Source organism: Opisthocomus hoazin, chromosome 18 (assembly GCF_030867145.1).
Source record: "Opisthocomus hoazin isolate bOpiHoa1 chromosome 18, bOpiHoa1.hap1, whole genome shotgun sequence".
In the NCBI taxonomy this organism is placed as follows: Eukaryota; Metazoa; Chordata; class Aves; order Opisthocomiformes; family Opisthocomidae; genus Opisthocomus; species Opisthocomus hoazin.
Genome location: NC_134431.1, coordinates 15,509,560 through 15,521,639, shown reverse-complemented (window position 1 = coordinate 15,521,639; position 12,080 = coordinate 15,509,560). Strand labels below are relative to the sequence as shown.

The window sequence follows — 12,080 nt, the reverse complement described above, 5'->3', positions numbered from 1 at the left end:
CCCACGAATCCACTGTGGGGTTTTCTAGTGCACTAGGAAGAGCTCTCCACTCCATTAATGTTCACCGTGCTGCACGAAACCCAACCAATCAACGACACCTCTGCTAAGAAGCAACGGAAGAATCTGCAGGTATATTATATTCCGCCAACTTTCCAAACCACTTCAGCACTTTCTGATTAAATTTACATAAAATGCATCCTTCCCTCTTATTCCCTGTCATACACATTAGATTACTTCTAGTATTCTTGTGCCTGAGATCGCCAGTGCTCGGCTATTGAGAGAGCATGCTGTGTCTGTAGCATGCAATCAAGGCAGTTTGTAAGAGCATCAAGATCCTGTCTCGGTCATCCTCAGTGGATTTTCATGTTGGTGTAATGAGAATGAACAACTTGTTTATCGTAAGAGATCTAATGGGCAAGTAACACATTTTTCAGTTCCAAGTTTAACAAAGGCAAGCTGGAAAAATTAGGATCCGTGCAGATCAAGTTAGAGACAGGCAGCTCTTAAGAGGTCTAGAAAGGTGCTGGAGATGAAGTTGGAAGTTTGGGGCATTGCTAAGGGTGAACACGGTGTCAGTGGCTGATAGAGGAGCCCATTATCTAAGCATGCTATGATCGAAGGCCAGTCCTGCACAGGACTTTGGTCTTTTAAATGCATGATTTTCATGCATCCCAGTGAGATGGGCCATGGCTTCAGCCTTGAAAACTGAGTCAATATTCCCATCAGAAGAAGGCAGAGGCTTGCTTGTGGATCCAAAACTGAGATACTTTCTTAAGTTCAAAAGAGGATGAAATACAAGATTAGCTAATAGATAATTAGATAATAGATAATTAAGAATTAGCTACACATGTAGCTAAAAAGGATGAGTCACTGAGCAAATAGATGGTACTCAGCAACAGCACAACTATTTAATATATTATCTTAGTTGATCAGTGTGCCTGCATTGCTTGGGGAAGGAGGGGGATTTCACATTGTTTTTGTATTTTTAACAGGCATTTTTATGGACCTCGTAGTTACAATAATGAGAGTACCTGACAATTAGTAATGAAATTATCCTCACTACAGTAAAATATTTCACAGCATGTAAAATATCATTCCTAATACAAAGGTGGAAGTGAAGCACAAGGAAATTAAACCGAAGATTTTCCTAAATGTTTGCAAAATAAATAAACATATGCCAATAAAATCTGATACCTGTTTTTTCAGCTCAAAGACAAAACCAACATGTACAAAACATTTTTTATACCAATAAAAATTATTTTTAGCTTACACATGTCAGAGGTGTATTGAAACTCTCTGAGGAATAAGCAAGAATTTTCAGTAGCCGAAACTAATCAGAAATTCCTATTATTATTCTTTTACATATTATTTGTCTTAAAAATGTTTCCTAGTTAGTGCGGTTGATGTGTATGAACAGACACGGATGTTCCTTTGAAAGAAAAAACCCTGTAATTAACAAAGGGTTCTCCTGGCAGGGATAATGTTGCGACGTTTTCCTTTTTTTCTAAAAACTTTTTCATTTAGCGTATTTTATCAGAATGAAATGGTTTAATGAGCAGAGAATTATAGTTGATCCCAGCTGAACCAGATAGGGCTGCATTTCGAGGTATGTGGCTCCCATCAAGCTGCATTCACCTTTGCTATGATTTAAACTTCATTCAGGCACAGCCTTGCTAAAAATACTGACAAGTAACTAATCAACTTCCATAAAATGGAATTTTTACCTTCACAATAGGAAACAGGAGTAGGAGGGAACCCGAAAGATTTGCCTATGCATTTCAAATTAGTCTGACCTATAAAAACGCAAACAGCAAGTGGTACTATGAAATTGTACTTCTGGTAGGGCTTTCTGGTTTCGTAATCTTCAGATTTTTCATGCCATCCCTTCCTCTCCTTGGAGGCAATCAGAACCAGAGATATCATAATGAAGGGACTGGTTTTCATTAGTTATACCTATAAAATGTAAGCTCAAGCAGGGCTCTCCAGACCAAAAAAAGTTCTGTGTCCAGGAACTAGTGTTAGGTTTGAATGCTTTCCTTTAGCGAGCAGAGAGAACTGTGCAGACTTCCTTGCGTACAAATGGCTCTGAGCTGTAACTTCACATGCGCCCTTCTAGCTCATGTTTGTGAGCAGATGGACGCGAAAATATTCATTGCCTAGTAAGCAAAAGCATGGGAAATCAGATCAAAACTGTTACCTAGATCTAGGAGACAGCAGAATGCTCCAGGGCAATCTGACGATTATGCGGATGGAAATAATCAGATAGTGCTGGTCTTTGAAGACGTTGATTTGTCCTATTCTGGATAATTAAAGAGCAAAGTCTAAGAAGGGAAGCTGTAACTCCTGCTAGGAATCACCCAGGCTTCATGTTCAGAGGCCAGCAAACGAGCCAGATGCTGCAGATGAACAGAAGCTCAACCCAAGCGTGAAACATCAGGGGTCTCACGCTTAATCAAGTTGCGCTCTATGTATGATCTTCCCTGTCTTTATGGTACTTTCTGTATGTCAGGTAAAAACGAAAGCAGCCCTTTGTAAGTCATTTCTTTCTTTCCCACCCCATTTCTCACTTCATTTTCAGTGTTTCCTCTAGCATCTGTACTTAAAAACTGCAATGGAATACATCGCTGACAGTCTGGGAGCTCTGTGTTTCCATCAGCTAGGTTATCTTTCCAAGGTTACTGGTAGTTTAAGTGATGAATATCAATTCTTCTGTACCTATATAAAATTTATTATTTGTCACTTTCATTAATATTGGAGTTCTGCATTCCTGAGTCCTTCTGTTTCACCTCCAGACTGCAGGGGGAAAACGTGCCACAAAGATTTCAGTCCTTATAAATCAGCAAATTTGCCATGGCAAGGTGGTGCCTAGTTGTCCTCTTGCTATCTAGTCAAAGCTCAAAAGAAATCAGCAGGGAATGGGACAGGGCATAAGTTCATTTTGCAAGTACTCTGCTGATTTTTCACAGCTATTCAGGCATTAATCTAAATTATTAATCTGGTATAGGAAGATATTTTCGACACATCAGGTTATTCTCCTCTTTAGACATTTGTGCAGCTTCATAGGACAACACATTAATGAGTCATGCCATACCTAGCACTACTGACCACACAAAGACTCCTTGGCTTCTCTCCCTGTTTTTCCGGGACAGACAAAAACACTTCCCAGCTGGTACTTTTCTATTCCTTGTCCTACTTCCTTATTTGCACAAAGAAATTACACCTGCAATTCAAGCGCACCCAATACTTGGTGGATTGGGAACATGTACCTTCAGTCATCGCGTGAGTCACTGCAATGTTCACCTGAACTTCTAACGGACTAAGCAAGCTCCTTTTTTGCTCCCAGACATGGGTTGTGCAGAAGAGCATCAGCTAATCAGTGTGAAGCAGGTAACGACAACAACACATCTGAATCCAGGCTCTGTTTCAAGATGACCAGATGAACTTCCCGAGAAGGGATGCCAATGACACACCACTGTTGCTCAAAATAAGTTCTAATATTTTGTAATTGTCATCATTTTCTTCCAACGGAAGAGTTGAAAAAGTCTGCCAGAGGATTCTTTTTTTACAGCTCATCTTTCTACTGCTCCAAAAACTGAAACCAGCACCCGCAAGAGGAATAGCAACAAGTATGTGTATTTTGCTAACACTTATCAACAGCAGCGATATATCAACCAAATGTGTCTGTCAAAGGTCCCTTTTCCCTTCTTTTTCTTCTCCTGTCATCCAATAATCATCACAGAAAACAACATGGGTAAACTTGATCTCAGAGATCATCCTTGTAAGGAAAGAAACCAGCACGCACAGGGGCTGAGGGACCCATCTGCAGCGGCGGCAGGCAGCCAAGCTCCTCAAGCCCCGCCACGCATCTGCACCCCGGCTCTGCGAAGGAAGGGAAGGATGCGGCACCCCCTCATCGCCGGGCGTCACCAAGCCCGGCTTCACACCTGCAGCCGCTTTCGGGATGACAGCATGGGCAAAGTGCCACGCTGGCGGCAACGCCGGCGTCTCTTGAGGGACTGGCTGGAAGGAGGCGATTAGGCTGCCGTTCAGATGGGAGAGGGAAATCTGGGGCAAGCCGCTTTGGAAAAGCAGCGCTTCAGCAGCCAGCAAAAGGCAACTTTTCTTGGGAGGGAGGAAGAGCACAGAGCCTGTGCTTCGACCCAGACTTCCCAAGCCATGAGCTCGGAGCACACCTACTAGTTCACTAGACCTGCTGCAAGATGATTATTATTATTATTATTATTATTATTATTATTATTATTACTACTACTACTATTATTATTATTTCTATTTGTTTTTCTAACTTACTCGAACCAGCTGTTGGGGAAAGGGTCCTCTGGAGTTCTCCGGCACGTTGATCGGCGGGATGACCCAGTCTCTCTTCTGCCGCCGCAGGCCGTTCGGGCTCTGATGCTGGCGCCACGGGAGCAGCGTGTCGCTTTGCTGCTGCGCCGGTTCTCCGGGCATGGTCCTCCTTCCTTTGGGCTGTGTTGGAAACAAGAAAGCAAAACCAGTTAGTTTCTTCCCCGCTTCTTAGGACTTCTCCCAAGAGCGGCGCTTCCCTGTGTGCAAACGGTCACATGTAACTGTGAAAATTATTGTTATCAACATGATATATTTCTGCACCACAAAGACACAATATGCTTTACTGGCAGCTCTGCTGCCACTTCATTTTCACAAATATACGGAGCTGTCACTCTCAAATCAAGACGCCTCCAAGAATATATCGTCTTCATTACACCAGCTGCAGGGAGATTAAGCGGCACATTGGGGTAAAGAGGTTTCTGCAAATTTCTAATAAATGCAACCTACCAGAACACAAAAAATGGGAGAGAATTCCTTTACAGCGTAGGTCACAGGCCCAGTTTTATAGCATGAAGTTACCCTGCTCCTTGGCATTAACAGGGTTACAGTAGCCTGCAGCCTGTGGTTCTGTAGACATATCCCAAACCACATCTCCCCACGCAGCCTGGGAAGTGTAACACATCACAGCTTGAAAACAATTTTCATTATTTGGGGTGCTTTTGAGTCCTTTGTGATTTGTTTTTTAAATGATGGATTCTGCCCATGGCATACTTTGGTGTTGGACACATTAAAATGCTATGGCATACAAATGGAAATGGTGTGACCGTGGTTTGGACTTAAAGAGTCTGGTTCATTATTAGAAAATTACTGCCTTACAGAAAGATGAATCAATGAAACGTAGACTTAGAAAAGCTCTTCAGAGGTTACCCAGTCCCAACACTTAAATACTTTGTAGTCTTCTAGGATTCCAGGCTTTACTTCTGGAAAGTCCGCAGAAAAGATAACTAACAAAGACAAGCTTTTATTACCATGTGGTGACCCGCATTCCCACCAGAAAATGTTTAAACTTTCATAAATCAGAAAGATTGTAAGCCACTTTCTCTTCATTTGGGGTCAGATCCAGTGGGGTCACTATTCTCTGCATTCTACAATTTTCAGCTGTTTTTCTCAAAAAAAACCCACCCAAAAAACAACACCCCAAAACTCAAGAACACCATAGGAAGAACTAGCGAATAATTTTTTCAGGCTCTTGCAATTTTACGCCACACTCACTTTTAGTCTTACTGGAGACGCACAAACTCAAACACCCTACAAACATTTGCAAGCGGTTATCTGCAGCCACTGATTTCAGTGGGAATCATTGCTGAGGGTTTGATGTAAATCCATCTATTAGCACATTTCAGTTCCTGATCTGGAAGTGCAGTGAAGCAGGCAGTCACCTCAAAACCACACAGTGTATGAAAACTAAACAGTATCTAGAACTGAGTGCTGGGTCCAAAGCCTTGTGGACTTTCTGGATGCTGAGAGTTGGGGGTAGCAGCAACTCATACAGCTCGATCGGGGCTCCGCTCTGCGTTACCTGTGCAGGGCAGACATCCACTGGTTGCAACGGCTGGCAGCAGTTGTGCAAAAATGCAGCTATTTCTACTGCAAACCTTAAAAACGAGCCAGTTCCAGAGCTGAATTTTCATGGAACAGACAAATGCGATCTTTTTCAGTCACACAGATAGTCACGTTTCTCAAACCCTCTCTCACGCTAACTCCTGCCGCCAAGGTGACTGCTGTTTTGTGTCCGCCTGAATGCTGCTTTATACACCCTCAGCAAGCATACCCACTAAGCTGCTGCAGGATCACTACACCTCTGTTCAATATTTAGATGTTGCTCTAAAAATACTCGCTTAAGGGTGTAATGAACAAAGAGACAGCATCATGATGCAACAGCGGGAGACTTTCTCGGGATATTCAGGATATCGGTAGGTACTGTTGAGCTCCTCCTTCCCATGGGATGCAATATGCTATATATGACTGAGTTTTCATCTAAGAAGGCTTTCTCACCCGAAAAGTATCTTTTCTGAACACTGATGAATACAACATTATCTGAATAAGATACCCAGAAATAAATGCCAACGTGAAACAGGACTACCAGACGTGAGCTACAGAAAAGTGGATATCCTCTTTTTTTTTTAATTGGCTTGTGATTCCCAAATGGGGATCCTTTGAGAGCAGGTATTTGGATCAGTTTATATAATTGGCAAGTGAGCGTGGGGACAGATTATGAAAGGATGGTCAAATAATTTGTGCTCTGCTGAGTTTACACAGTGGAATGAGTCTGAACTAAAGACAGACTTGAGAATTAACACGAATCCCAAAGCTCCATGTATACTGAAATAATTAGTGTCAGCTCAGCAAGGCAGTACCAGCCTTTTTAGTCTTTATGAAATATTTGCTGGCAGGTGACTAGACAGTGACTAGCTTGCTTGTCACTCTTGATGATGTTTTCCTACATTAGAATAAATCATCAACATGACTCTGAATTTGGTATGTAGAATTTCAAAAGCGTCTTGCAACAACAATTTTTTTTTTAAACAACAGCTCTTTTTTATCTTCATTTGTTGACGATGCATTCTCATGACCTTAATTTCTCTGGTGTTGTTTAAATACGTTGTACATGTTTTCTGCTGTTTAAAATCTGTGAGACAAATGCAGTAACAAAGTCTGGTGAGTACAAATGCCAGAACTATTCAGATCTCTGACTGAAACATCCAAGAACATCTCTGGATTAACAGAAACGACTAACTGCGAGCCTCAGAAAACTCTCCTGTACTTTCGAGTTTGCGAGGATCTAAAGTTCAACTCAAAAGCAGAATGTGACACCAAATTAAATTAATTATAAAATACAGCTTCCAGTTCTGTTTTTGCTGAATAACAGTTTCAACGGAGATAACAACTGCTCCTTCTCCCTTGGCCTCCCTGGCCATATGCTTTCCAAAATCCCAGGAAGACATTTTCAAAAGATAAAATATTCCTCTGCCTTTTGTAGTGTCATCGGAACACAATCTGTCCATAGTCCTTCTCACAACCAAATCGAGCACCTTCAGTGCTACTGCTTTAGGGTGGTTTCCCTCCCGTTGCTTTTGTGAGGTGCCATCACCCTCTCGCATACGGCAAGAGGACGACAGGCGTTTGCAGCAGAACAGAGAAGCCAGTCCATGAAACACAGGCCCGGTGGAAAATTAAATCCACTCTCCGTTCTGAAAATTACACAGTGTCATTTGTAATTCGTTACAACAGGATCAAACACCAAACATGGAATATGTGAGCATGGTCTTTGGCAATACACAGATAATTAAACGAGGATATAAAATAGTAGATAATTCAGTAATTATGCCTGTCTATTACTTTAGGACACTGATAAGCTAGAGAAATACAGCTGAATTAAAACCAATGAAAACCTTCAAGTTCAAGGAGAAAAAATGATTACAATGTGTGGGTTGAAGAAAAACAACAGGAGAAAAGACCATGTTAGAATGTAAATTTGTCACGAATTCGGATTCACTATGATCTAGTGCCTTAGTATTCACATTAGGGCCAAATTTTGTAAAGCCTGCTGATGAAGCAATTCAAAGTGTGCCGTGCTAGCTGCGTTATTCAAAGCCTATATTCTGCAAACCTGGGATCAACACTTCGCTCCAAGTTGTCCAGTGTCTCTTCCAGTGGGCTTGTGGCCCACCACTGCGACATATGCATGCACATCACCAAGGTGGGCAAACCATCATGCAGCCTCTGCGTCTTCTGCTAATAAAATACTTCCTTCTCTGAAAAGTGCAACTACAATATTTGTTGTGAGCAGCTGTAGGGCAGGGGAAGAGTCTCTCAGAGACCACCCTCCCTGAGTCTGATCAGAAGTCACACTGATGAGCTGAGGATTAACTCCAGTACAGTGTGGCAGAGTCTACCCTACAATTCCCCTTGCCGCTCCTTTGGGGTGTTCTGGGCTATCAAATAAAGTCAATTAAAAACATGCTGAAGTCAACTGTAAACCTTTCACTGAGATGACAGGCCAAGCTCTCACAAAGCAATGGCGAGGTTGAAGGAGGCGCAGTCTTATCTGTAATGATTGTACAAAGATCTTTCTTCACAAAGGTTGCTCCACAGAAAGTGTGGGGCTTTCTTGAAGTCCATGTCAGCACCTTCAACGGCATCCTCCAGAAGAAATTTTCAGTCCCTTTTCAGTCTAGCTTTGCATTTATCGATGGTGAATACAACCTGCTGCATTCGGAAGAGGACATGTGGCTAAACCCCTAAGGGACCATCAGACTTTAAAACCAAACAGATTCAGGAAACCTTACTGCAGACTGGTGCGGTTGTATGGTGCTCTGAGTAACTCCATTTACATCTTGACGTTGAGAGCTCAGGGAGATTCCTTATCTGCATCCAGCGCTGGCGATAAAAGAGCAGTCAGACAAGCCATCCAGCTAGTCTGTAAGCTCCTGCCAGTGGCAGCCCGCAGCTTGCCCGCCTTCCGTTCCTTGGGAGACTCGGACTAAACTCCACCCCTACCCACAAAAGAGGTCGAAAAAGAATTCACTGAAAGAACAGGACACGTGGGATCCCTGTAGCCCCTCTAGCCCTATCCTGCTCCTGAAAAGGCGGCTGCGAGCCACTGACTTTTCACTAGTCCACAAATAAAACCAGTGAGTGTGAAGAAATACCAGCTTTCACCTTCCGCTACACTTAGCAGTAGCCGGGCTCGCCAGCTGGCACGTGTCCCCTCCCAGCCAACCTGCCTCTGATATCCGTCAGCCTCTGGCTACAGAGACATCTGGAAGTTATTATCCAGCAGAGCGTATCACAAACCCATTTACATAATATAATATCATATTTTGTGTTCCTGCTTAGCTGAACATTTTGGATCACTCTGATGTTTGGGTAAATAAGCCACCATTCTCTGCATATAAATAACAGTGCGTCTTAGGGTACGTTTGTTGGAGATTATTAATTTTATAGGGCTCAATCCACAAAACGAAATGCTCTAGGTTCAGCACTAAAATATGTTCCTCTTGCACTTGGAAGAAAAAGTACCTGCAATGGGAGGAGAGGTAATAAGGCTTTTATTTCCCAAGTATTAAAATTATTTACGATTCATCCGGTGTTTTATTTATATGCCAGCCTCATTATTTTTACAGGATATTTAGCACTTCACACTAGACATTTTTCAGAAAAGCAGTAATACTTGGCTTGCTCTCTTGCTAGTGTCACTTCTAGGGCTTAACTGAGGCTACGTATTTTTAATATATTTTTATCAGTACAAGGGGATACAAAGCCACCTTCAGTCCATTGCTCAAACATATTCCCCTTCATCTCCTATATCAATACGCATTTGGAATACCGGTACCATTTTCTACCAAGGAAAAAACCTATTTAAAAATATTTAATCTGCAGCATTTTTGCTTGTTTCCATGGTAGCTGCAGAAAGGACAAGAGAAAATGATATTTACCAAACAGAAAATAAGACAACGAAAATATAGCTTAGTTCTTTAACAAAGGGAACATGAGAGCGCTGCAAAATAAACATTTGCATGAATTCTGTTCTGAGGAGACAACATTTTGCTGACATCAGGGACGGCAGTGGAGGATGAACGAGCCCTTTTTTCCCAAAATGCACTGTTTCCCCAGTTTTTGATCTTTTAGCAGAGACAGATATTGCATTTTGTGTTCTCATACAGTATAATGAAAGGGTTGCAGAACAAAAGGCAAATTTATTTATTTTAGGGTAATTGATTCTTTTCTATTTAGGTCACTGCTGAATTCGTAAAAGTTGGGAGACAGGGAAAAAAATAGTTTTAGGAAGATCAGACTTCTTTATGTCAGGCTTTCTTTTATCATAGTCGATCGATGTGAAGTTATTCTTTGGGAACCATGCAGGTAAGGAATCCATAATCTGTTTTTCTCCTTATCCACCTTCCAGAAATCTTTTATGACTATCTATATTAGCTCTATTTACTAATAGTTGTAAGCTGTGGTAAATTTAATCAAAGATAGCTTCATATCACATCCCGTTACCATCATGGCATAAATTGCTCTTCATGAATGATTTGTGTCGAAGTGCTCTGTAAACTACTGCTTTAGCAGCAAGATGTTCCAGTGTGCGCAGTTCTTCAGCAGGGGCATTAAATTAACGTGTTTGCAGAGAAGCCACTAATTGACAATAAGACATGATTTTGGCAGTAGACTTCCACTTTAAAGATAATGAACAGTGTTCAGATACAGAGAAGAACCCCCTCTGCTCCTAAAACTGTACTAATAATTTCTGGCATAAACAGGAATGGAGGGAACCCATCCTGACAGGATACTTCAAGTGCCAAATCAAGCTGTTTGATCATCACGACTTACAAAAGCAAACAGTGGAATCTCAGCATTTGTGACCTTTGTCAGGAATGTTATGTTTGGTTAAGAACTCATTAAACAAAATTACCTCTCCATTTATAGAAACCATACAACTACAGTATAAACCATTTTAATTAAATCAGCTAGTTAAGGAAAAATTCATTACTTTTATTTTTATATCGGCTAGCAGTGGGGCTGCATAGAGCAGTTCACATTAGAGACAATTAGTAAGAAAAATTGTCAGATTTGGCAAGTGCATGAGCTTCCAGAACACATCAGCTGACAGGGAAGAAAAAGTTTGACTAAAATCTAACCGAGTTACTGCCCTCAGAGGAGGAGAATGAGCCCTGTAAAATGCACACGCACGCACTGGCCATGCCAAGTGCCCTTCTCCTAAGGAGCCCGCAGTCAACGCTGAGCAACCGCCTTTCTGTGCACTGTTCCTTGACAGCTGAAAAATGATGGAGGCACGCAAATTTAAGGTTGTTAGGTGTCTAGTTGGCTTTGCAGACTTTGGAAAATTTTATCCGATATAACTAATAACATGCGCTCACTGTGACCGAGGAATCAAAATGTTCCTTAGCATTGTAGCGCTACAAAGCAAGAAGAAGGCTGAAGAGGAATAGCAGGTAAAAGCAGGAAATCTTTAAATAGGGAGAACACAAGGCTCTGGTTTGTAAGTCAGGCAGGAGAAGTTCCTTTCTGTACAAAAATGCATCAGGGCCCTTAGTGGGTAACTGTAATTAAATGCAAAGTTAAGTGTGGGCTCCAGAGAAAAGAAACACTCACTAGGTCTCGGCAAAACCCACAAGGTTGCCACAGAAGACTCTTACTTAAAAAAACCAAATACAGCTCTTTCTGTTTGATCAGAAACCCTAACCAGCTTTGTGGCCCAGATGAGGATCTTGCAGACGCAGACTGCAGCTAACATGCCAGCTCGCGCCTTGCGCCAGAACATGGCTCTTCAGGTGGCTGCTGAGCAGGGGACCTCCGCGGGGACAGAAGATGTTGATTTCCCAGTACAATTTAACTGGAATTCCAAAATCACCTGCACTCACACCTTCTGTCTGCCTAAACGCTTGGTAAATTATCACCGGTTTAAGTCGAAATCTGGTAAGTCACCAGAGCACATCAATATGCTTTGCCTTTGTACAGCAGAGCAAGGACAGCCGCAGGCAGCGCACGCTCACATTCGTTACTGAGCAGACATGAAATGCGAAAGGCATCTCTAAGGCGAGGAAAGTTTCGGCTGGGGTGGAAAGGCAGAGCTGCGTTGAAACTTCTTCTGCGGTACCACACTGCACGGATGATTAGAGGCATCTCCTGGACCATGCGCTGCTTTCATGATTTCAAATGATGCTCTTCCTCTCCCATTCTCTGGAAGAATC

The 12,080-nt window shown here is 42.2% G+C and overlaps 1 protein-coding gene across 1 annotated transcript in view; it reads right to left on the bottom strand.

The window, feature by feature from the left end:
• Positions 1–12,080, bottom strand: part of CDH4 (cadherin 4) — a 461,186-nt gene that overhangs the window by 158,434 nt on the left and 290,672 nt on the right. The window contains exon 4 of the mRNA XM_075438458.1: positions 4,309–4,485. Coding sequence (XP_075294573.1) covers positions 4,309–4,485 — 177 coding nt within the window. The remainder of the gene's footprint in view (positions 1–4,308; positions 4,486–12,080) is intronic.